Here is a 27,104-nt window from a genome sequence, read left to right as displayed (position 1 = left end):
AACTTGTTTCGTAGCTGAGTCGAAAGTGGTCGAAAGAGGAAAGAAAGAGACGAGACCGTTCAGCGTCAAAACTTGTACAGTTCCTTATTTTCTTCCAAAGCTTCGCGTCATGTTGGATATTAGTTGGTTGCTGTCTAAAAGAAGTGAAATACCGACTTTTTGTCAAGGATAAGGGCCGCCGTCGAGTGTTATTCCTCCACATATAACGGATCATCGTTTTTTTATCATGGAAGACGTGAGTATTCAGTCTATTGCATTGGTCTGATGGGGGCGGCATTGGTGGAATCTCGGTAGGCTATGGTTGGTTTTAAATTAAATTAAGGCTACAGGTCTAATGAAAGTTTAACCTTAGTAAAGATTCTTACATTTTCTCAGTGCAGACATGGGTCAATCAAAACACTCACGGAGGAGTAGGAAAGTAGTCTAAAACTCATCATCATTCAAGGTCAGAAAAAAAAGAGTAAAATGTGCAATGTAGCCTAGATATAAAACAATCTTCAGTTTATTGGATGGACACTGCACACTACAACACTTATTTTCACTGAGTAACAAATTGCCTATTGAAGTATCGGCGCAGAAATTAATACTTTGTGTTTCATCAAACTGATACGCTATACGCCAGTGCGCCAATAGGCTCCAACGCATTGTACTTTTCACCGTTCAAACTCAGGTGCCAGGAGTTGTTAAAGTCACGCACCTGACAACCTGTTGCTTTCAGCGGTAGCTGCTACTCAGGCATTTACAGGGGTCTCTCTCGCCCCTCCGCTGCTTCTTCCGGGCTGGGTGCTGCCCCTGTAGCCATGGAGATGTTAGGGAGGAGGAGGGGTTAATAACAGTATTTTTACATTGCAATAACTACATTGTAGCCTACATTGTAGCTATTTGGATACATTGTAGCCTACAGGGTTGGGTAGGTTACTTTCTAAATGTAATCCGTTACAGTTACTAGTTACCTGTCCAAAATTGTAATCATTAAGGTAACTTTTGGATTAACCAAACTCAGTAACATAATTGGATTACTTTCTGTTTCTTTTTGATTACTTTCCCCTTAAGAGGCATTGGAGGAAGACAACAATTATCCATCAAACGCATTTGGTGTGTCATCATAGTGGTCTCTGAATTTGAGGTCAGACTTGCTCAGGTGGAACAAACTTAAACTTGCGCCTTTTTTCAATGCTGATTTGAATGTCATTGAGAAAACAGAAAGATGTCATAATTAAATTTTTACGCAAACATCCTTTCTGAATTTAAAACTAATCCAAGTAATCCAGTTTTTCATAAGTATCTGTAATCTGATTACAATAGTTTTGCTGGTAAAGTATCTGATTACAGTTACAGTTATTTTCAAATCAGATTACATGTAACCCAACCCTGAGCCTACATTATAACCTACTGTTTAGATAAACTGTAGCCTACCCCTCCGGTACAGTAACTGATCCAGTGTCAGCTCTTGGGTTACGCTCTTAATGAATATGTTGGGGTAGGCCTATGTGGTATGGAGAGCTGATCAGTTATCGAATGTGAACAAAGTCACCATGCCTACAACCATGGTCAGTAGGCCTACACCGCAGTGTTGTCTGGGGATGCAATGCAGCTTGGGTCAGACTGAAAGAACTACTGAGTCACCTAATAAGGAGGGCTCTCGTCCTATCCTGAATGAGTGTCCTTCAATTCAAGAGCAATTCCAAATAGGGTAGTTAGAATGGAAGAAGATGCACATGTACTGCTTTTAAAACTGAATCTGGATGCCAATTTTCCCTTCTTTTTGTTTTACACATGAAAGAATTGACTGAAGTTAAAAAGAGTAGGCCTAAACTGACAAGCATTGAGTTGTGTGTTTTGAAGATGTCTTTATGGGATAAATAGGCCTGCAGTATGTGCAACAACTCATATAGCAGCTCAGAGTTGCAAGACGTAGATGACAGTGAAGCGAGTTTCAGGAAGCTGCTACTAGAAAGAGGAAGTCGAACAGAGCAGTAAAACAGTAAATCAATACCAATAGGCTACTTTGCAACTTTTTGCACACACACAACCTTTTACACACACAACTTTTTACACACAAAACACACACACACAAACACACGCTGGTGCACACGCACACACACACACACACACACACACATGCACACACACACGCGATGCAGTGAAAACTCTTGTCAGAGTAGCCTATAATCTCTGTTAACCCAGAAGTAAAACCTTGCATAATTTGATCAGCTGCGTCATTAACTTCTGTGTTCATACGTGTTAGAAATTGAGAGTTCTGGCAGAAACGAAGTGTCCACCTCGCAACAAGAAACTCTCAACCAAAGCCCCCCCTCCCCTTCCGATCTGTGTGGGCACAGGCGCGAAGCACTCGAGGCCAAGCAGTTAAAGCACCGCCTTCACCCATTCCTGATACGTCCAAATAACCAGTGACAAAACCCTAAAAAACTTCACTAATGCTGCTGTTACCTCACGCATCCCAGTCAGTCCTGGCAGATTCTCTCAGTTTACACGCAGAATCTGCCCACGGGAGATTAAGTAGTATAACCAGATATGGTGCTTTTTGGAGCACCTCTCAGCTACATAAACATTGATTTCAAACAACTGTATCACAATTGAGGTGGGACAATTGAGATCAAAAGAAAATGTTCTTAGTGACCTCAGAAGACCCCTTGCACACATAGGGTTAGCCTATCAGCACAATCCTGATACATTAGTGTAGTATTAGTGTAGTCCTACATTAATAACCAGAGTGCAGGGGTGAGCTATGAATCTAAGGACCACCATGCAGTCAGGGTTTATACTACAGGGGTGCCTAGAACTCCCATAACAAATCAGGGCACGTTCATAAACATTAAATATTAACACAGCACCCCCAGAAGTGTTAAAGGTACAACTTATAATTTGACCAGCCTGACCCTGCCACTTGGTTTGGTAAACTGAGGGATGAGGCTGGAGAAATGTAACCACTCTCATATTCAGATGGATCTATGAATGCCAAGACTAACAGTCCATGAGAATGACTTATAGTGTTAACCATATTTTCAAGCTATACATTGTTTGTTTACAAAGGTTTATTGTAAAGACCAAGGGCCAGTTTCATGGAAACTGACTTTTAGTCCTGGACTAGGCTTAGGCAATCAAGTCAGCATCACTATGTTTTCACATCCAGTATAACTGTATGAACAGCTGGACTAGCCACACTGAATGCCCTATATGTAGCTGTACTAATGTGATCTTAATTGGTAAAATGAAAGACCCTATTAGGTAGGACTGGCGGATAGGGTTCAGCTGTGTGTCTGTGCAGTCTCTCTTGGTAGACGTTTCCCATAGCAGATCTAGGATCAGCTTACCCTACCCACACATTTCACCTTAATCATTAGGGTTAAAAACTCAAAACTGTCCTCAGATCAGTGTCCATGGGCGACTTCATTCTAGTCCTCTGAGTCACAGTGAGTGTGAGCAGTAGGTTGACAGGCCGTACCTCGTGGTCTGGGTTTATATACGGCGGTGTGGCTGGACAGCATCTGGCTGCTCAGTGAAGGCGACTGCCTGGCTAACTGCCTGTTATACACAGCCAGCTGTTTTAGCACTCTGCCCCCCTCCTCTCACTTCAGTCTATCTTTCTATCTCTCACTCTGTCTGTGTTTCTCAACCCCTCACTTTATCTCTCTTTCTGTCCCCCCCCCTCTCACACACACTCAGACACACACACATAGACACACACACACTGCTGTTGCTGAATGTCCTGGAACGCATGAAACAGACGAAAACAATTAACCCTCTTTGACCACCGCTCAGCCCTGTGCTGTACAATAGCCCATTTCTGACCGTCATTCCCCGGCATTTGGGCTTGTGCTGCACAATGGTTGTGTGTGTGTCAGTGTGTGTGACTGAGTTCCCTCTGAAACTTTGATGGTGTTGTTGATAAGTGTGTGTGTGTGTGTGTGTGCAAGAGGGTATTGCTTTGGGACTTCCTCTTGTTTGTTAGCATTTTTGAGAGCTCTACATCTCTCCTATTCCCCACTCTCTCACCTCTCCCACTTCCCCTATTCCCCACTCTCTCACCTCTCCCACTTCCCTATTCCCCACTCTCTCACCTCTCCCACTTCCCCCTATTCCCCACTCTCTCACCTCTCTCCCGCTCTCTCACCTCTCCCACTTCCTTCTCCCCCGCTCTCTCACCTCTCCCACTTCCCTTCTCCCCCGCTCTCTCACCTCTCCCACTTCCCCTATTCCCCACTCTCTCACCTCTCCCACTTCCCCTATTCCCCACTCTCTCACCTCTCCCACTTCCCCTATTCCCCACTCTCTCACCTCTCCCCCGCTCTCTCACCTCTCCCACTTCCCCTCTCCCCCGCTCTCTCACCTCCCCCACTTCCCCTATTCCCCGCTCTCTCAAAGGAAACTAAGGTGTCTTCTCTCCTCTATCTCCCATTCCCTGATAGCTAGCTAAGTCAACCAGTGGAAAGCGTAGACCTTGTTAACTCAGATGATGTTGATTAGGGCGTGTGGTGAGTTCAAGCCGGGCAGGTCAGCATGGAACTCAATTCATCCCAGATGGAGCCTTCTCCTCCCTATTTAAGACTTTATAAGGAACACATGTTGGCTAAGGTGTGTCTTTTTTAAGGCCTTGAAATTAGGGCCTCGTCGGCCCATTTGGGATGGTTATTGAGAGAGTTGTAAAGTGAATTCGATATTGCAAGGCGTAAGAAAAGTGAGCTTTTGGTTTGGTTTGGTCTTGGTTTTGGGTTAGGTTTTCTCATGCGAAATGCGAATTTGGAGGACACAATAACAAAGCTTGGCCCAATACAGTTTTATATTAATTGTGCATTTGCTTGTCTTATTTGAAACATCCTCAGAAAGGCACAAACTTGTGTGAACATCAACTTCATAATGCTACACTTGTCATTACATGCTAGCATACAACAGTCATTATCAGATGTAATTTTGGGATGTCCACTGATTAACCAAGCATCTCTTGCTGTGGGTGTCAAGATGTGGTAAAGCTGAAAGCTATAGTGCAAAACAGACCCTCTTCCTGTTCTAGTCCATATTTGGAGCTGTTACACATACTAGCATATTCAGCTTGGCTAACTAGCTTATACTGCTAAAGTTGCTTGCAACAATGGCCGACACAGAGCTCTGTCAGCCTCCAACCAGTAAGCTCAGTTGGGATAATTAGCCGACATGGTTAATGTTGCCACATGCTACAATGTTGTATGAAGAGAGCCCATTCAACTGTTGCACCTAACAGCATTTTCTCACTTTAGCTAACTATGCTAGCTAATGTTAAGCTGCACAATGGAAGACACAGAGAGTCAAGCCAACTGTGCTCTAATGCAAAAACATATATTCTGTAAAGGTGCTATCTAGAACCGAAAAGGGTTCTTCGGCTTTCCCCAGAGGAGAACCCTTTGAAGAACCCTTTTTGGTTCCAGGTAGAACCCTTTTGAGTTCCATATATAACCCTTTACACAGAGGGTTCTACATGGAACCCAAAATAGTTCTACCTGGAACCAAAAAGGCTTCTACCTGGAACCAGAAAGGCTACTACCTGGAACCAAAAAGGCTTCTCCTATGGGGACAGCCGAAGAACCCTTTTGGAACAATTTTTTCTAAGAGTGTAGATGTATCCAGCACCACACCCAGCATTATTGGCAGGGTTAAGCTGTACTGTCAGGCATTGTACAGTACACTGTGATGTGTTCCACTTTCCCCTGGCCTGGTCTTCATTGTGTGGGTGGGTGTGTGAGTGTGTGTGTGTGTGTGTGTGTGTCAGAGAGACAAAGGCCAATCAGTGCTTTCCTCTTTCACTTAGAGAAACAGAGGCATGCCATGTCCCCTCGCTCTCATGTCTTTCTGCCGAGGGGGTATTTTCTGGACAGGGCACTGTGGAAGACCATTGAAATCCTTTTATCTGTCTCTCTCTCTCTTTCTCTCTTTCCTTTTCTTTCTCTCTCCCTCTCTCTCTACTTCTCTGTATTTCCCTCCCTCTTTCTCTCCTAGTCTCTTGCTTTCTCTCTCTTCCTCTTTTGTTTCCTCTAACACCTCCTAACCTTCTCCCCGTCATCTCTTTCTAACTGGTTTTCCCTCTCTGTTTCACTCCCCCTCTCTCTCTAGGCCTTTCCTCTCCTCACAGCTGCATCTCTCCTCTGTGTACAAAGCGGAGCCACTCTTCCCAGTGCTGTCGCAGTGAAAGTGGAAAAACAGATAGATGACCCTTTAAAAAGACATCCTGTGGAATTTCCTCCAATAGATTCGGAGAGCATGGGAATTTTAGACAGGCACCTGCAGTTGTTCGTGTTTTATTCTGTAATAAAAGAGGACCAGTCAATTTGCTGCACAGTGTCTCCTAAAGGAGTTTGAGGTAGATAGTGCTGTGAGCTTTAGTTTTACATTGTTGTTTCTTCATTGGTTAATATTACACACGCCATCCACAGGTCTAGACTAATTTTCAGTGTTGGAATATTCATGCTATGTTTCGTAGTAACTATGTAGCATAGAAAGGCATTGTGCTGCAGCTAATCTACAGTAATTCTCTGGCACTGTAGCCACCTTTCTCAGGTCTCAATACCCTGGTCTGGACCGTTATCTCCGCTTATAACAGCTCTATTTCAAATCAAATCAAATCAAATTTTATTGGCCACATGCGCCGAATACAACAGGTGCAGACATTACAGTGAAATGCTTACTTACAGCCCTTAACCAACAGTGCATTTATTTTTAATAAAAAAGTAAAATAAAACAACAACAAAAAAGTGTTGAGAAAAAAAAGTAAAATAAAATAACAGTAGGGAGGCTATATACAGGGGGGTACCGGTGCAGAGTCAATGTGCGGGGGCACCGGCTAGTTGAGGTAGTTGAAGTAATATGTACATGTGGGTAGAGTTAAAGTGACTATGCATAAATAATTAACAGAGTAGCAGCAGCGTAAAAAGATGGGGTGGGGGCAGTGCAAATAGTCTGGGTAGCCATGATTAGCTGTTCAGGAGTCTTATGGCTTGGGGGTAGAAGCTGTTGAGAAGTCTTTTGGACCTAGACTTGGCACTCGGTACCGCTTGCCGTGCGGTAGCAGAGAGAACAGTCTATGACTAGGGTGGCTGGAGTCTTTGACAATTTTGAGGGGCCTTCCTCTGACACCGCCTGAGTATAGAGGTCCTGGATGGCAGGGAAGCTTGGCCCCCAGTGATGTACTGGGCCGTACGCACTACCCTCTGTAGTGCCTTGCGGTCGGAGGCCAAGCAGTTGCCATACCAGGCGGTGATGCAACCAGTCAGGATGCTCTCGATGGTGCAGCTGTAGAATTTTTTGAGGATCTGAGGACCCATGCCGAATCTTTTCAGTCTCCTGAGGGGGAATAGGCTTTGTCGTGCCCTCTTCACGACTGTCTTGGTGTGTTTGGACCATGATAGTTCGTTGGTGATGTGGACACCAAGGAACTTGAAGCTCTCAACCTGTTCCACTACAGCCCCTGTCGATGAGAATGGGGGCGTGCTCAGTCCTCTTTTTTTTTCCTGTAGTCCACAATCATCTCCTTTGTCTTGGTCACGTTGAGGGAGAGGTTGTTATCCTGGCACCACACGGCCAGGTCTCTGACCTCCTCCCTATAGGCTGTCTCCTCGTTGTCGGTGATCAGGCCTACCACTGTTGTGTCGTTGGCAAACTTAATGATGGTGTTGGAGTCGTGCCTGGCCATGCAGTCATGGGTGAACAGGGAGTACAGGAGGGGACTGAGCACGCACCCCTGAGGGGCCCCCGTGTTGAGGATCAGTGTGGCAGATGTGTTGTTACCTACCCTTACCACCTGGGGGCGGCCCGTCAGGAAGTCCAGGATCCAGTTGCAGAGGGAGGTGTTTAGTCCCAGGATCCTTAGCTTAGTGATGAGTTTTGAGGGCACTATGGTGTTGAATGCTGAGCTGTAGTCAATGAATAGCATTCTCACGTAGGTGTTCCTCTTGTCCAGGTGGGAAAGGGCAGTGTGGAGTGCAATAGAGATTGCATCATCTGTGGATCTGTTGGGGCGGTATGCAAATTGGAGTGGGTCTAGGGTTTCTGGGATAATGGTGTTGATGTGAGCCATGACCAGCCTTTCAAAGCACTTCATGGCTACAGACGTCAGTGCTACGGGTCGGTAGTCATTTAGGCAGGTAATCTTAGTGTCCTTGGGCACGGGGACTATGGTGGTCTGCTTGAAACATGTTGGTATTACAGACTCAGTCAGGGACATGTTGAAAATGTCAGTGAAGACACTTGCCAGTTGGTCAGCACATGCTCGGAGTACACGTCCTGGTAATCCGTCTGGCCCTCCGGCCTTGTGAATGTTGACCTGCTTAAAAGTCTTACTCACATCGGCTACGGATAGCGTGATCACATCCGGAACAGCTGGTGCTCTCATGCATGCTTCAGTGTTGCTTGCCTCGAAGCGAGCATAGAAGTGGTTTAGCTCGTCTGGTAGGCTTGTGTCACTGGGAAGCTCGTGGCTGTGCTTCCCTTGTAGTCTGTAATAGTTTTCAAGCCCTGCCACATCCGACGCAGCGTCAGAGCCAGTGTAGTACGATTCAATCTTAGTCCTGTATTGACTCTTTGCCTGTTTGATGGTTCGTCGGAGGGCATAGCGCAGGGGTGTCAAACTCATTTTAGCTCAGGGCCACATGGAGGAAAATCTATTCCCAAGTGGGCCGGACCGGAAAAAAATCATGGTATATATAACTTAAAAACAACAACTTCAGATTGTTTTCTTTGTTTTAATACGATCAACATACAACATAAAGCTGGAGCCTGAGGACAGTGTGTCCAAAATAGTACAAGCACAACATCACTATTAATCATAAAACACGCCAAGTTTATTTGAAAATTCTAAAGAAAAAGAACACACAAACACACAATGCCTCAGTGATTAACAGAACTGTTTCACAGATCACAGAACTATATCAGGGTGTCATTTCTCAGGCAGAAATGTAGATAAAAATAATGAAATCCTGTTCCCCAAACAAGTGCAAGAACCACAGAGTCAAGAATAGGTTAAATATACAAATAAAATAAAATCAATTAAAAAACAATAGCACATCAACATAAAAACATATAAACATAAAGCTGGAGCCTGAGGACAGTGTCCAAAAGCACAACATCACTATTAATCATAAAACACCTCAAGTTATTTGAAAGTTCTGAGGACAAAGAACACACAAACACACAATGCCTCAGTAATTAACAGAACTGTTTCACAGATCACAGAACTATATCAGGGTGTCATTTCTCAGGCAGAAATGTAGATAAAAATAATGAAATCCTGTTCCCCAAACAAGTGCAAGAACCACAGAGTCAAGAATAGGTTAAATATACAAATAAAATAAAATCAATTAAAAACAATAGCACATCAACATAAAAACATATAAACATAAAGCTGGAGCCTGAGGACAGTGTCCAAAAGCACAACATCACTATTTATCATAAAACACCTCAAGTTATTTGAAAGTTCTGAGGACAAAGAACACACAAACACACAATGCCTCAGTGATTCACAGAAGTATATCACAGATCACAGAACTATATCAGGGTGTCATTTCTCAGGCAGAAATGTAGATAAAAATAATGAAATCCTGTTCCCCAAACAAGTGCAAGAACCACAGAGTCAGGAATAGGTTAAATATACAAATAAAATAAAATCAATTAAAAACAATAGCACATCAACATAAAAACATATAAACATAAATCTGAAAGCGTTGCTCAAACTCCCGTAACAGTCCCGTTATTTTATCTTTGAACCGCTTCATGTCTGCCACATGTTGGGTCGCGCCTTTTCAGACAGGGAAGTGAGCTGCATCACCACCGGCAAGTTGCGTCTCCCACAATGACAGCTTCAACTTGAAAGAACGTATGCTGTCATAATACTGCGTGACAACTTTGTTGCGCCCTTGCAGCTGTTTGTTCAAGTTATTCAGGTGCTCTGTAACATCCACCATAAATGCAAGGTCCTGCATCCATTCTGCGGAATGAAATTCTAACACTGGTTTGCCCTTTTCTTCCATGAACTGTCCAATTTCTTCTCGTAAATCAAAGAAACGCCTCAGCACAGCACCTCGGCTTAACCATCTTACCTCAGTGTGGTATGGCAGGCCATAGATGTGGTCTTTCTCTCTGAGAAGGCTGTCAAACTGACGGTGATTCAGGCTTCTGGATCGGATGAAATTAACAGTTTGGATGACCACCTTCATGACGTTATCCATCTTTAATGACTTGCAACACAAAGCCTCCTGGTGCAAAATACAGTGAAAAGTCAAAAATCACGTCCTCCATTTGCAGATTGCACTTTCTCTCTGAACTTTGTCACAACGCCTGCTTTTTTCCCGATCATTGAGGCTGCACCATCTGTAGCCAGGCTGACAGCGCGGGACCAGTCCACTCCGACCCTGTCCAGCGCGCTGACGAGTGCGGTAAAAATATCAGCTGCTGTCGTTGTATCTGTCATCGGCACCAACTCCACAAACTCCTCGGTGACGGTCAATGTGTCATCAACTCCGCGGATGAAAATGGCCAGTTGTGCAACATCTGTAATGTCCGTGCTTTCATCAATTGCAACCGAAAACGCAATAAATGACTTTACTTTTTGCTTCAACTGGCTGTCCAAATCCACTGAAAGATCGGAAATCCTGTCTGCAACTGTGTTTCTTGTCAGGCTGATATTTGCAAAAAGCCTGCCGCTTTTCAGGGCACACAATCTCCGCTGCCTTCATCATGCATGTTTTTACAAATTCACCCTCACTAAATGGTTTTGAAGCCACTGCGATTTCATTAGCAATGAGGTAGCTAGCTTTCACTGCAGCGTCACTGATGTCTCGGCTGTGAGTAAACACAGACTGCTGTTTCTTCAGACCCGCCAACAGTTCATTCACCTTCTCTCATCTCCGCTGTCCTTGAAAGTTGTCATATTTGTCGGCATGAAGACTCACATAGTGGCGACAGAAGGTTATATTCTTTCAGCACTGCAACATGCTCTGAACACACCAAACATACAGCTTTCCCATTCAATTCCATGAATAAATAGGATGACCATTTTTCTTGGAACACTCTGCACTCTGCGTCCACTTTTCTCTTTTTTTGACAGAGACATATTGGGGCAATGAGGGTGCCAAAGCACATCATGTTAAAAGTAGAAGCCGTAATAAATATCGCGGGCAAAACAAAGTAGCTCATTGGCTGCACGTGCTTGACCTACTTGCTCTGCCCCGGTATAAACAGTTTGCTTGCTTAACACAATTGCTATTGCGCCATCCAGTGGACGCAATTGGAACAGCAGTTTATTTTATTGAAAAATTGCAGCGCATTTTTATACTTTACAAAATTATTATTATTATTATTATTATTATTATTTTTTATTTTTTTATCATCTCGCGGGCCGGATTAAACCTGTTTGCGGGCCTGATCCGACCCGCGGGCCGGACGTTTGACACCCCTGGCATAGCGGGATTTCTTATAAGTGTCCGGGTTAGAGTTCCGCTCCTTGAAAGCGGCAGCTCTACCCTTTAGCTCAGTGCGGATGTTTCCTGTAATCCATGGCTTCTGGTTGGGGTATGTACGTACGGTCACGGTGGGGACGACATCATCGATGCACTTATTGATGAAGCCAGTGACTGATGTGGTGTACTCCTCAATGCTATCTGAAGAATCCGGAACATGTTCCAGTCTGTGCTAGCAAAACAGTCCTGTAGCTTAGCATCTGCGTCATCTTTAACAACAGGGTGGTGTTCATTAGGCACCAAATGGAAGAAAACAGAGTAAAACAGGGATGGACTACCTGGACTAACTGGCTCTTTTTTGTTTTCCGTTGCAAAACATTTAAAAACATTTTTGTTGTGTGCCCTTATGAACACAACCCTGGTAATCTGCTTCAGATCTGTCCAGGGTCCGGTTTCCCGATAGTGATGGAATTTAGGCTTACGAGTGTTTTAACGATGCATCTTTCCTACAACGGCCGAAGATGTAACATATGTTTCCCAAAGCACCAAGCAGAGAGAACATTCGCTAAGTGCGTCATTAAGGCATTTGTCGATACTGATGCACCGTTTACATCATGACGTATTTCTATTACGCCGCACGTGATCTTCATGCAAGCTTGTTCCGCTACTGGACGGAGAGCATAGGGCTTCACAACCAATGCAAGACAAGATGGAGGAGTGCCTAGGCTCTCGTCAGAGATCACATTTATTTTGGGAGATTGCAAAATATGACCTTTTCATTCAAGAGGAGAAACATATTGTTTCAGTTGATAATAAAACATGTTTAGTTTAGTTACTTTTTCCTCAACTTGTTTCTATAACTTTCTAGCAAGTCAAGCTATCTTACAGAGCAGCTAGCTAGCTAAAAGCTAGGCTATACTGTAGCTACGGACCTCCATCTAAAAATTATCATTGAATAAACTAAAACAATCTTCTTCTATGGTTTGAACTTCCTGTTCTTCAACGGACTCTGGACGGAAAATTTCAAAGTATGCGGCGTCCGTCTCGCAAAGGAGCCTTCAACCGCAAAGGGGCGTTGCGATTCCACTCCGTTGTGGACGGTCCCCATTCAAATAAATGACATCCGGCGCAACGTAACAGAGTGCTTATGGTTAATGTGAATGAGGCATGATAGGATCAAAAGAAAGTCAACGCTGCTCAAGGATCAGCTTTCTCCATTAAAATGTTACCTTAACATTATAATTATTCCACAATACTACCGACGGATCCGCTCCTAGAAAGATATTATCACCTATTGCTGCAACTAGTAGGCGGCTTATTGCTTAACCAATAATAATGCACTAAATCAAGATTTGGCACATCATTGCACACATTAGGCAACACATCCTGAAATATATTGAGACACATTACAGACCGTAGCATAGCAAAACTCAATTGATCATGAAATGTATTTCAATATGATTTAAATAGGCCTATGACCTACAGTAGGCTATTTATATTTTAATGCAGTCATCTCGGTTTTCATTTTTATACTGTACGTTGTTTGTTTGTATCAATTGCAAAGACATTGGCAACTTTGTATTTGTAGTCAACTTTGTTCTGAAGTTATCAGCAGTCATAGAGAGGCGGATAAACCATGTGATTCTATGTTTAGCGGAGGTCTTCTTTGTATTAAGTGACGCGGTAGGGCAAAAAAACATCTAACGACGCACTTAGCGGTTCTACGAGTGGTCTGAGGCAGGCGTTAGATTACGAGCGTTTTTTTCAAGTGCAATGTTAATATAGATGGTTTTGGGATCAGCTCGGAGATTTAACAATTCTCCTACGAAGGTTCTAACGATTAACTTAGCCTTAAGATGCTTTTGGGAAGCCGGTTCCTGGGAAGTCTTTTCAGAATAACACAACTCAAAGAACCCCTTGTGATTTGATCATTTCACTTTTGTATTTCATTTCGTCATTTGAAATGTTTTGAGATGTAAATAAATCATATTTTATCATGGGCATGTTTTTATTTCAGCTTCTTGGTACAAGTTCTACTTTTACAATACTTTATACAAACTTTTTGCATGTTGATTGTTATGCTGCTGTTTTTTAAATTTGAGTGTATCTTTACCCAAATGGAGTAATGTAATTTGATGTAATACACATGCCCCACTCAATGTAGACAGAAAGACACAAGATGACCTCATTACTTGACCAGAGTGTACAGAATATGAACTGATACTAAGCTGAAATGTGATACAACGAAAATATACCCATATGAGAGTGAACCGACCTAAAAATATGTTTTTTTCTGAGAGGTGAGAAACAGAGCAGCAGTTGAAGAAGATGCGGCGGGAGTGTAAAAATTAAATGAACTGTTACAAAATTAGAGTTGTCGGTGTTAACTCAGCTGCACAAGCCTCAAGTGTCATTGTGCAGCACTATAATATCAGTTCGCCTACAGCCTTGCAGTACCCTTGGGCTTACTGAGTTTCACAGCTCTCTGCAGTGCCACAGCGGAGCCTATTGAGAAGTCAGGTTTCAGGTGTTAACAATACGCACACAAAGTCACTTCGCATTGAGCCAGACACAGCACAAGAAATGTAGCAAGACTATATAGCACAAGTATGAAGAGAAACATGCTACATGTAGCGGGTGATTTGGACGGAGTCAGGCGCAGGAGGGTAAATCACAGAATAAATGGTTTATTCGGCAAATACAGCGGTACGCAGCAATGCGTAAAACACTACAGTGAGGTATAACGGCGAAAAAACAAAGCACACGGGTGAATATCCCGGCGATAAAAATATAGAACGCTCCACCGAGCTATCGTCACCTCCACAATAAACAATCGCACACAAAGACATGGAGGGCAGAGGGAATACTTATACAGGTACTGATGAGCGGATATGAACCAGGTGTGTGTAAAAACAAGACAAAACAAATGGAATGATGAGATGAGGAGCGGCAGTGGCTAGAAGGCCGGTGACGACGAGCGCCGAACCCTCCCCGAACAAGGAGAGGAGGCAGCTTCGGAGGAAGTTGTGACACTATAAAACTTACTAGACACATTTTAGGTTTAATTAGGCCACGTTCCAATCCTTATGACTAGCTCTCCCTCCTTGTCCCCTTTCCTAAACAATCACTGATATTATGAACAGACAATACCAGCAGCATACTATACAGGAAATAGAATAACCATAGCCTACATAATGGAAACACACTTTGCCCTGTAAGGGATGATGAAGGGAAAGAGGAAAGAGTATTGGGACGTAGCCTCGAGTGTAAGTTTGCGACGCTGATTTCCTTCCGCTGTTGTCCTCCCAGGAAGTGAAAGAGGACCCCACCGGGCCCAACGAGGACCCCACCAGACCCAACGAGGACCCCACCAGACCCAACGAGGACCCCACCAGTTCCAAAGAGACCATGTCCACATGGAAGGCCGGTTGGGTGAAAAAGGACTCGGGCAGGTTCCTGGCCAGCTATAAGGACCGCTACATCCAGGTGAAGAGGACAGAGCTTGTGGTGTACGAGAATGAGGTACGGTACATTTCAATAAACTATTAAAGGCCTAGTGCAGTCAGAAACATGATTTTCCTATGTTTAAGATATATTTCCACACTATGAGGTTGGAATAATACTGTGAAATTGGGATAATGCCTGAAAAGAGCTGTTTGAAAAGACTGCCTGAAATGTCAGCCTGTTTAGGTGGGATGGAGTTTTGGCCTGCCTGGTGACATCACCAGGTGGTAAATTAGTTAATGAGACCAATAAGAAGGAGAGTTCCAAACCTCTCTGCCAATAACAGCACATTTTCCGTTTCCCCCTCCTCACTCAGACCACTCACAGACAGTCCTAGCAAAATTCTTGAACAGTATTGGAATTGGATTTTCAGTTAACTTGCTAACTTGACTGAATTCAAATAGAATTGACCCTAACCCTGCAGGACACTACTTGTATTTATGATAAAACTCAGTGAAAATGACACTTTAGAACAAGAATATTAAACAGAAAGTTCAATTTGCTGAAATGAATGTTGTGATGTTACTACATTCATTATCATATTTACATTTACGTCATTTAGCAGACGCTCTTATCCAGAGCGACTTACAGTTAGTGCATACATTACTTTTTTCATACCCCCCGTGGGAATCGAACCCACAACCCTGGCGTTGCAAACGCCATGCTCTACGAACTGAGCTACATCCCCTGCCGGCCATTCCCTCCCCTACCCTAGATGACGCTGGGCCAATTGTGCGCCGCCCCATGGGTCTCCCGGTCGCGGCCGGCTACGACATGTCTGTCAGATGATATACTGTATCAATGCATTTTATTGCATGTCTGTCAGATGATATACTGTATCAATGCATTTTATTGCATGTCTGTCAGATGATATACTGTATCAATGCATTTTATTGCATGTCTGTCAGATGATATACTGTATCAATGCATTTTATTGCATGTCTGTCAGATGATATACTGTATCAATGCATTTTATTGCATGTCTGTCAGATGATATACTGTATCAATGCATTTTATTGCATGTCTGTCAGATGATATACTGTATCAATGCATTTTATTGCATGTCTGTCAGATGATGTACTGTTTTCTCTCACTTTTAATAACTATTTTCATAAACACTCAGTAGTCCTTCAATTTCCACCCGGCGGCTTTATAAACATTAAACACACACACACACACACACACACACACACACACACACACACACACACACACACACACACACACACACACACACACACACACACACATGCTTCTGGAATAGAACGTCAGTTAATTAAAGGTGCAATTTGCCCTTTAACGTAAACAACATTCTGCCTCTTTGGTGCAGGACCTTGCGACCTGCTTGGAGAGAGTGGACCTGGAAAACTACGATAAGTGCCACGAGTTGAGGAGCGCCTTCACAAAGAAGAAGAATAGACTGGTGTTGATACGAGCGGCCAAATCAGGGAATAAGGTGAGCATAAATGTAACAACCTTGTAAGCGAGCAGAGAGACGCATGTCTCTGAATCTCTGAATCAAAAGGTCTGTCTGTTTGCTTGACAGGCTTGGGTTCAAATAGTATTTGTTTTCTTTCAAAAACTTTAAGAGTTTGATCGAAAGCAAACATGGAATGCCAGATGAGCGGGGTTTGCACTTTTGGGAATGTTCCATTGTTTCCATTGTTCCAGGAAAGCTCAATCAAGCACAGCTAAAACCGAGGTCTACTTCCAGAGGATAACTTAGGTCAGAAGCATTACTTTAAATGAAACAGCCATATGTAATGTCGGCCTATGTGAAGGGAAAACCATAGAATGAGAAATTGATAGAACGGACAAAGCTCCTCATACATGTGCAATGCATCAATTATTCAAACATTCCAAATGTTAATTTGAATGGAAATGTCTGTTCTACTAACTCACATTCTATGGGTGAAATGCAGAAGACAGATGCTGTCACATAGTGATGTCATCATCAGCAAGGCTTGTCTTGAATTATTTCTCAACGGACACTAAGGAGAGCGATCTGGGAAAATGAGCTGAGTTGGACGGTCAGTCGTCTAGACAAGTATTTCTCAACCTCCGGTCTGTAGACCGGCACTGGCCCATGGGAGAATGCTGACCGGTCAGTCAGTTAGTTAGCTCACAGAGATTTAGTCAATTCTCAAGTGATTGTTTTAATTCAAGAGGTCTTAAACCCAAGTTGACCTCCGAAAAGTGGGAGTGGAGGTCAAATAGGAAAAAAAATCGAGGTCTTCCAAGTAAGAGTCGGTCCAAAGCTTGTTGGTATGAAAGAAATTGAGAAACTGGTCTGGACTAAGGTAGCCTACATAACTAAGACCCTTCATTCAAGATCTTTCTCAGTTAGTCTCCAGCTTGTCTTCAGTGTGTATACAGCTTTGGGCTCATTCACACAACTAAACTTTAGACACTAAACTGTAGATTCAGAAATTTAGAAGTTTAAAACCTCTGAACAATTTTCTCGCTTGGAAAGGTGACAAACTCTTACCCTTGAAGTCAGCAGGTTTGGTCTTTCTGTCTCTATGACTGCAAATATTTGTGGCACTACTGCTCAGTGATTATCAAAGTGGCCAGAGCTAGTGTAATTATGGGCTTTCAAGGCCACAAGGCTTCACAGAGGTGGATGCAGTGTGCTAACAGGCCGGTCATAGAAGAGGTTGTCTTTGAGGAATATCTGTCTGTCTGTCTGTCTGTCTGTCTGTCTGTCTGTCTGTCTGTCTGTCTGTCTGTCTGTCTGTCTGTCTGCCTACTAGTCTGTGTGTGTGTGTGTGTGTGTGTGTGTCTGCCTGCCTGCCTGTCTGTCTGTCTGTCTGTCTGTCTGTCTGTCTGTCTGCTTGCCTGCCTGTCTGTCTGTCCATCTGTCTGTGGCATAAAGAACCCATAGAGACAGGGGTAAAGACCCATTTACTATCAATCTCACAACCTCCTGGTCTCAAGGCAAACATGCTAAACAGCAGGGTTCAGGTCAATTCCGTTTAAATTCAGGAAGTAAACGGACATTCCTACTTCATTCCAATTGTCCACAATGCAAAAGCAATGAGACTGAATTTAAATGGAATTGACCCCCAACCTTGTGCTTACTACAGTCACAATCCATAAGCGATGACAGGGGTGTATTGCTAAACCAGACCTGGTTGGTATGCAGGCCTCAACTCTCCATCACCAGAGGAAATGGATCAGATCCAGCATCTGTTATGGGTTAAAGCCCCAGTCCCTCCTATGGGTTAAAGACCCAGTCCCTCCTATTGGTTAAAGCCCCAGTTCCTCCTATTGGTTAAAGCCCCAGTCCCTCCTATGGGTTAAAGCCCCAGTCCCTCCTATGGGTTAAAGACCCAGTCCCTCCTATTGGTTAAAGCCCCAGTTCCTCCCTATTGGTTAAAGCCCCAGTCCCTCCTATGGGTTAAAGCCCCAGTCCCTCCTATGGGTTAAAGACCCAGTCCCTCCTATTGGTTAAAGCCCCAGTTCCTCCTATTGGTTAAAGCCCCAGTCCCTCCTATGGGTTAAAGCCCCAGTCCCTCCTATGGGTTAAAGCCCAAGTCCCTCCTATTGGTTAAAGCCCCAGTCCCTCCTATGGGTTAAAGCCCAAGTCCCTCCTATTGGTTAAAGCCCCAGTCCCTCCTTTTGGTTAAAGCCCCAGTCCCTCCTATGGGTTAAAGCCCCAGTCCCTCCTATTGGTTAAAGCCCCAGTCCCTCCTATGGGTTAAAGACCCAGTCCCTCCTATGGGTTAAAGCCCAGTCCCTCATATGGGTTATTGCCTCAGTCCCTCTTATGGGTTACTGACTGTGTGGTTATGAAACGGTCCATCTGAGCTCTAGTACCGATCACTCACACACACACACACACACACACACACACACACACACACACACACACACACACACACACACACACACACACACACACACACACACACACACGCACGCACGCACACACACACACACACACACACACACACACGCACACACACACAGTTCTGGGTCACTCTTCATCATAACCCCTGATATCAGATCTTCTATATGCATGTGAGAAGTTGGTGATTTCAGATGGTAAGGGAATGGATGGACTGATACAGGAGGGAATGGATGGACTGATACAGGAGGGAATGGATGGACTGAGGGGAGGGATAGATTGAGTGTTAAAAGCTGAGTAAACAGACTTGGCATAGCTTCCTTGCTGGAAATGCAATTTATTGTACCAGCTTGCAGATGGCAAAGTAATATATTGATTGTCATCACTGAAAATATTGGTTTGATTGATAACTGTACTTAATCATAGTGTGCATGTGTTTGTGTTTCTATGGTGTTTCTCTGACAGTCTCAAAATCCAGTCTTCAGATTATTCTGCAAAAGAGACTGTCTCAGATCTCTTCTGTGAAGTTATCTTTTTTCATATGCATGTTCTCAAAAGGCCTATTTAATATTTACAGCATGTAGGACTGTATGAATGTGTACAGGTGGCGCTGAGGTCCCCTTGGCCCAGATCAAGGACAGGGGAAAAGTCTCAAGCAATGCGGAAGATTCCAAAGTGGTGAAATAGACTGTATTACTAACAAATGAGGAGCCTGGAGAGTTGGCCAACGCCATGACTTAAGCAGATGTCAGAGGAAGGGAGGTCTGAGTGTGTGTGTGTGTATGCGTGCATGTGTGTGTGTGTGTGTGCGTGTGTGTGTGGGGGTGTGTATGTGTCACTTTTTCCCCTCTCTTCTAAATACAGTGACCAGGCAGGGGAGTGTGAGTCAGATATTACTGCTTAGCTCACAGCTTTATTTTAATGCAGCAGCCCTCAACAGCTTGGAAAGACTTTTGAAGTTGAGTCGTATGCCGGCCTGTACACTTCCATTAAATACTACAAATGTCAGGTTCTCTGTAGTTCTGGCTCTGGATTTGAGTTTTAAACTGTGTTTTGATTGGCACTGCACTTTCTAGAGTCCGGCTATGTTGGTCTGTATGTATTTGGAATATATCTGATATTAGCAAGTCCTTTGAGATTATGCATATCTGCTATAAAGGGGTTGTAACTATTGGTTGTTGTAACACTGCATGACATGCTATGGTGAACCACAAGGCACTTCTAACCAACTCCACACTATTGTCTATCTCTCACTCAGTAAAGGAGCCACATCTGTCTTCTGTGGTTTTGGGGTCATACAGCTAACACTGTGAAGGAGTGCTTGAAGATGCATTCAAAAATGTCAGCAGGGTGCAAATGAACATAATAAACTTGAGAAAATAAAGAAAGTCGCACAACGTTATGGTATTTGTTTCTCTGTGACGCCGGGTTCATACAGAGAATACCATTATGGTATTTGTTTCTCTGTGATGCCGGGTCATCCAGAGAATACCGTTATGGTATTTGTTTCTCTGTGATGCCGGGTCATCCAGAGAATACCGTTATGGTATTTGTTTCTCTGTGACGCCGGGTCATCCAGAGAATACCGTTATGGTATTTGTTTCTCTGTGACGCCGGGTCATCCAGAGAATACCGTTATGGTATTTGTTTCTCTGTGACGCCGGGTCATCCAGAGAATACCGTTATGGTATTTGTTTCTCTGTGATGCCGGGTCATTCAGAGAATACCGTTATGATATTTGTTTCTCTGTGACGCCGGGTCATCCAGAGAATACCGTTATGGTATTTGTTTCTCTGTGACGCCGGGTCATCCAGAGAATACCGTTATGGTATTTGTTTCTCTGTGATGTCACGGATGGAACTATTGTTTCCATCTATCAGATCCATGCAATTTATAATCTTTCTCATCTCTCCATCTCTTTCTCCCATCCTCAGGCTGCAAAAGTTATCATGGTTTGTTTTGGAGGCTAGATAGACGTTGTTAAGCATCACTGGACAGTTCTTAAATATACTGCACCCTAGCAAGACACCGGATGCCACACATCCTTCATGAACACCAAGCACACCACTTGAACAATACACTGTATAAATAAAGTTTTTACAAAAACAAACAGAAGGAAGGACAAAAGTAAACATCTGTGAACTTTCATTATGTCGCTGGAAGATTTAATCAGCGGGGGAAACCTGAAGATAACGAAACTGATCTTCAGAGACATAGGAGACGCGTTAATAATCATACATTTTTGCTATGGTTCGATATATTTGTTGTTATGGTGTGAAATATTTGTCCCAATGGCCCCCCCACCTAAGTCACGGTCCCGGGAGAAACACACACAAACACACACAAACACACACACACACACTGTTCCGGGAGAAACTTTAGTATTTGTGTGTTTCTTAAATCAACCTATTCCAGGATACGAACAAGTTATTGTTTCCATGCACTCTAGTTTCCTGCTTTGGTTTTGGTGTCTTTAGGGAGGATGTCTTTATCAGGGAGAATTGTGTGAAGTAAGCAGTTGGTTGTGCTGGCCCTAGCACTCTGAACACAAACCAAAGGGCTATCCACGCGTTTGGTTTGCCAACTTTTATTTCTGTCTCTGTCTGGTCGTCGGGTCACCTGAAACAGCAGAGAGCTCAATGCTGAGTGGATGGAACCAGACCTGGGTTCAAATTATATTTGAAATACTTTCAAATACTTTATATGTGCTTGATTGAGCTTGCCTGTTGCAATGGAACCAATAGTGAAGTCACTCTGCACCAGGCTGAAGCAAACGCTCAAATTATTTTAAATATTTCAAGTAGTAGTTGAACCCAGGTCTGGATGGAACAACAGTCAGCGTTTGGCCCATAGAAAGTAGAAACCTATTTAACATTCACAACAGACACCCCTGTAATACAGACTCCAAACTCCACAAACACTAAGAAACATCTATGTAAAACATTTGTCATAATTTCTGCTCAAAGCTGTGGATATTTGTATGTTCTGTGATGCATTGCATTTACAAAGCTTTTTTATGGCGCTTTACAAGCTATTTGTAGTTTAGCTTCTGAAGCTACAGTATTGTAGTTTTGAGTTGGTGCTGTTGTCGTTCAGTGTGAATGGACAGAGAGGGTTTGACCAGGATGTTAAGAGCTACTTGGCTGCCCCTGCGCTCTCTCCCTGGTAACCCTGTTTAGCTCTCTGGCTTGGCCTCAGTAGAAGGGATGTCAAAAGGAACAAAGATGGTCTTCAGACTGGTTCAGCCAGTGCATGTCCCAGAACTGCCACAGAGACAGCGCTTTTAGTTTCTTGCTCTAATCTGCTGTACTCAGTGCTCTGAATAGAATTGAATGTATGTCCTTTCTGTCCTATTCTTACATATCATATTCTATTCTTTTCTATTCTATTCTATTCTCCATCCTGGGCCTATAGTTTCTTAACTCCGCAGTGTTGTAGAGTGGTTTCTTAGATTTAGACCTTTCTGATACGTAATCTCTATTCTATTCTATTCTATTCTCCATCCTGGCCCTAGTTTGTTAAGTCCACTGTGTGACAGTTTTGGACAGTGGTTTTGTAGATGACTCTCAGTGTGTCATCATCGTTGCTCTCTTTTTTCCTCTTTCCTGGTTTTAACATTTATTTGACAGCAAAAATTCTCTGTTGAAAATGTTTGATAGGAAGTCTGTAGTATTGGATGATGTGTCACGATCGTCTGAAGGATGAGACCAACGCGCAGCGCGTGTACCGATAAACATGATGACTTTATTTAATTAAAGTGCAACACGACAAAACAATAAACCACGATCATGAAGTTCCACGGTGCACTCACCGTAACGGAAACAAAAACCCACAAACCCCACAGGAAAACATTCAGAATAAATATGGCTCCCAATCAGAGATAACGAGCCGACAGCTGACACTCGTTACCTCCGATTGGGAGTCATAGACAAACCTAGAAATACAACCAACAGAAAGGCAAACCTAGAAATACAAAACCAAAACAAAAGACACCCTAAATGAAAATAACAACCCTGGCTCAACAATCAGAGTCCCTGGAGCCAGAGTGTTACAGTACCCCCCTAAAGGTGCGCACTCCGGGCGCACCAGCATACCGTCTAGGGGAGGGTCTGGGTGGGCGTCTGTCCAGGTGGCGGCTCTGGCCCAGGTCGTGGTCCCCACCCCCACCATAGTCATTACCCACTTAATATGCCTCCTACACATTACCCCCCCAACTACACCCCACTGGGTTAAGGGGCGGCACCGGACTAAGGGGCAGCACCGGACTAAGGGACCAGCACCGGGATAAGGGGGCAGCACCGGGCTAAGGGGCAGCACCGGGCTAAGGGGCAGCACCGGGCTAAGGGCCAGCACCGGGATAAGGACCAGCACCAGGCTAAGGAACAGTACCTGACTAAGTGGCAGCACCGGACTGAGGGGCAGCTCCGGACTGAATGGCGGATCCTGGCTGGCTGGCTCTGGCGGATCCTGCTGCTCATGGCTGGCTGACGGATCTGGCTGCTCATGGCAGGCGGAAGGCTCTGGCTGATCCTGTCTGGCAGAAGGCTCTGGCTGATCCTGTCTGGCGGAAGGCTCTGGCTGATCCTGTCTGGCGGAAGGCTCTAGCGGCTCCGGTCTGGCGGACGGCTCCTGATGGCTCATGGCAGACGGGCGGCTTTGCAGACTTTGGGCAGACGGGCAGTTCAGGCCCGTTGGGCAGACGGGCAGTTCAGGCGCCGTTGGGCAGACGGGCAGTTCAGGCGCCCGTTGGGCCGACGGACAGTTCCCAGGCCCTGTTGGGCAGACGGCAGACTCTGGCCGTCTGAGACGCACCGTAGGCCTGTTGCGTGGTGCCGGAACTGGAGGTACCGGGCTGAGGACACGCATCACAGGGCTAGTGCGGGGAGAAGCAACAGGGCATGCTTGGCCCTGGGGACGCACCGTAGGCCTGTTGCGTGGTGCCGGAACTGGAGGTACCGGACTGAGGACACGCATCACAGGGCTAGTGCGGGGAGAAGCAACAGGGCATGCTGGACCCTGAGAACGCACATAAGGGCTAGTACGGAGAGCCGGAACAGGGCAGACCGGGCTGGCGAAGCGCACCGTATCCATGGTGCGGGGAGCAGGAACAGGCCGGGCTGGGCTGGCGACGCGCACCGTATCCCTGGTGCGGGTGGCCGGAACAGACCGGGCCGGGCTGGCGAAGCGCACCGTATCCATGGTGCGGGGAGCAGGAACAGGCCGGGCTGGGCTGGCGAAGCGCACCGTATCCATGGTGCGGGGAGCAGGAACAGGCCGGGCTGGGCTGGCGACGCGCACCGTATCCCTGGTGCGAGTGGCCGGAACAGGCCGGGCCGGGCTGGCGTAGCGCACCGTATCCATGGTGCGGGGAGCAGGAACAGGCCGGTCCGTACCGGGAACACACACCACTGGCCTCAACCGAGGATCAGGAACGGGCCGGACCGGACTGGCAACACACGTCAGTCTTTCACGCCGTGCCACAAACACTTCCCTTCCTCTACTCGCCAATGGCTCCCGTATTCCCGTTAGCCTTCTCTCCTTTTCTCCCTGTGGCAGCCTCCTGCTGCCCAGCCGCCAAGCCATGTGCCCCCCAAAAATTTCTTGGGGTTGCCTCTCGTCCTTCCGACGAAAAACCTGCTGCCGCCGATGCTCCTCTCGCCAGGGCCTTGATCTTTCCCCAAGGTCCCTTGCCTCCGAGCATGTCCTCCCAGGACCACGATGTGCCCACCTGGGCCATCGCCAGCCTCTCCATCTCCTTGCCCGGCGCCTCCACCCATGTCCAGTCTCTTTGCTCCTGTACACGCTGCTTGGTCTTGGTATGGTGGGTTTTTCTGTCACGATCGTCTGAAGGATGAGACCAACGCGCAGCGCTGTACCGATAAACATGATGACTTTATTTAATTAAAGTGCAACACGACAAAACAATAAACCACGATCATGAAGTTCCACGGTGCACTCACCGTAACGGAAACAAAAACCCACAAACCCCACAGGAAAACATTCAGAATAAATATGGCTCCCAATCAGAGATAACGAGCCGACAGCTGACACTCGTTACCTCCGATTGGGAGTCATAGACAAACCTAGAAATACAACCAACAGAAAGGCAAACCTAGAAATACAAAACCAAAACAAAAGACACCTAAATGAAAATAACAACCCTGGCTCAACAATCAGAGTCCCTGGAGCCAGAGTGTTACATGATGTAGTTATCTGCAGTGCCATTCCTAACTTGGCACTCAGCAATGTATTCATTTGGGAAATTCAGTCATAATTCCCTGTTTCTAATTATTACGTCTGTGGTGGAATCCAAGTTGTTTGAAAGGCACGATTAAATAAATGATTCGGCGTTAGCTGTTTGATTACAACACCTTGGTTAGTGGCAGTGTTTTCTTTTGATTCTAGGTTTAATAGTAATTATGCCAACAGTGTGATAAGGAATGATTGACAGCTCTCCAGGTTCTGTGCCTATGTTCTAATGTTCTAAGCTTTGTGTTCTCCTGATTCCCAGGTCCATGATGTCAAGTTCCAGGCTCAGAACCTGGAGGAGAAGGAGGCTTGGATTAAGGCCTTTAGTGACGGCATCAACAGAGCAAAGAATAAGATATTTGACGAGGTGAAGTGTTTTCCCTAATGCTAAAAAAGCATGTTTCAGAACCGGTGTGGTATAAGCATAGCCTGGTCCCAGATCGGTTTGTGTTGTCTTGCCAACTCCAATGGTCATTCCAAACATGATCTGGGACCAGGCTAGTATAAGCACTGTCTTTATTACAATCCCAGGGAAAAGACATGTTTGGAACCCCTAGAAAGCAGTGTTTGTAACTGTTTGACACTAGTGTACCAGCGCTCCAATATGAAACCTTTCCTCTATTGTCTCTTCTGACATTGGTGCCAACTGTAAGAATGTTTCAAAAATATATCTGGGCCTTATTCTCCTCCTAAAATAGAAAAATATATTTAGTTAATTGTTGTTTTCCCAGGTGAAGGTAGATGAGACCAGTCATTTGGAGCATGCCACACGCACAAGGCCGAAAGGAAACCGTAACAGAAGACCACCCACCAGGATACACATGAAAGAGGTGCGTGTGTGTGTGTGTTTTATCTGCAACATAGTGCTTAGTGCTAGTGTGTCATGCTGCTAAATGCATAATGTGTTTATAGAATTCATTGGAATAAGGGAATTATTAAATTCAATCAATTGAATGTTGTCTCTTAAACCCCTCCCCTCATCTTCCAGGTTGCCAACGTCTCATCAGATGGGATTCTCCGGCATGACCTGGACGCGGTGGACGCCAGCATCCCCAACGGGACACACCACATCACCACAGATACCACTGAGACTCCCCAAAAGGCTGTGAAGCCCCCCATGCCCCCCACGTCCAAACCCAGCGAGGCCCCAGAAGAGTGTCTGACCACCCAGAGCCCTGACGAAGGTCTGCCGTCTGAAAAGGAGCCCAGTCCCCAGAAGGTTCTGAAGCCCCCCATGCCACCCTCCAAAGAGGCCGAGACGGCTGCTGCTTCTGCTGGGGACCAACTCCCTGATGAGACTAGCACTGACAGCAGCCCAGAGAAAAAGGTTGAATTTTTAACACAGTATAGTACATATTCTGTTTCACATGCACTCACATGCGTATCAGTGGAGGCTGCTGAGGAGGACGGCTCATAATAATGTCTGGAACGGAGCAAATGGAATGGCATCAAACACCTGAAATCCATGTTTGCTGTATTTGATACCATTCCACTGATTCCGCTCCAGCCATTACCACGAGCCCGTCCTCCCCAATTAAGGTGCCACCAACCTCCTGTGGTACGTATGTACACACGCATCTACACACATGTCTGTGGTGAACACACGCACACACAAACACACACACACTTGTCATATGATATATGAACACATAACCATTGTTATTCTTTTGTCCAGGTCCTGAAGCCTCCCATGCCACCCTCCAAAGAGGCCAAGCCCACTGTGTCTGCCGAGGACCAACCACCTGGGGAGACCAGCCCTGAGAAAAAGGTGCATATCATTTGTTGTTTTACCCTCTTCTTTCCATTTATTTTACAATGTGTTGTAACAACCATATGAAAGATGTTAAGTAAATAACATTTTTTTTTATTTCAAGGTCCTGAAGATGCCCATGCCGCCCTCCAAAGAGGTCAAGCCCGCTGCTCCAGCCGGAGACCAACCCCCCAGGAACACCGGTCCCGAGGGCAGCCCAGAGAAGTGCTCCGAGGCTGGGGTCGAGTCGGCACCACCGCCCACCCCCTCCGAGCAAACCCATCGGCGGCTCCACAGACAACCTGGCTGA

At 45.2% G+C, this 27,104-nt stretch overlaps 1 protein-coding gene across 1 annotated transcript; it reads left to right on the top strand.

The window, feature by feature from the left end:
- LOC121583585 (pleckstrin homology domain-containing family O member 2-like) lies at window positions 1-27,104 on the top strand. Its single transcript, XM_041899692.2, has 8 exons — window positions 1-235; window positions 14,751-14,963; window positions 16,276-16,401; window positions 25,307-25,411; window positions 25,776-25,874; window positions 26,033-26,371; window positions 26,720-26,812; window positions 26,919-27,104. Exons 1-8 carry the CDS (start codon window positions 227-229, stop codon window positions 27,102-27,104), a joined length of 1,170 nt encoding a protein of 389 aa, XP_041755626.2. The 5' UTR covers window positions 1-226.

Source organism: Coregonus clupeaformis, unplaced genomic scaffold, assembly GCF_020615455.1.
Source record: "Coregonus clupeaformis isolate EN_2021a unplaced genomic scaffold, ASM2061545v1 scaf3507, whole genome shotgun sequence".
In the NCBI taxonomy this organism is placed as follows: Eukaryota; Metazoa; Chordata; class Actinopteri; order Salmoniformes; family Salmonidae; genus Coregonus; species Coregonus clupeaformis.
Note: the sequence above shows the minus strand (reverse complement) of the source record. Positions and strands in the feature narration are given on the sequence as shown.

What these genes read in the sequence shown, in the direction of transcription:
- LOC121583585 (XM_041899692.2), top strand. An exon ending in CGGCCAAATCAGGGAATAAG is followed by an intron (nt 16,402 to 25,306) that starts GTGAGCATAAAT and finishes CCTGATTCCCAG; the next exon opens with GTCCATGATGTCAAGTTCCA. An exon ending in CCAGGATACACATGAAAGAG is followed by an intron (nt 25,875 to 26,032) that starts GTGCGTGTGTGT and finishes CTCATCTTCCAG; the next exon opens with GTTGCCAACGTCTCATCAGA.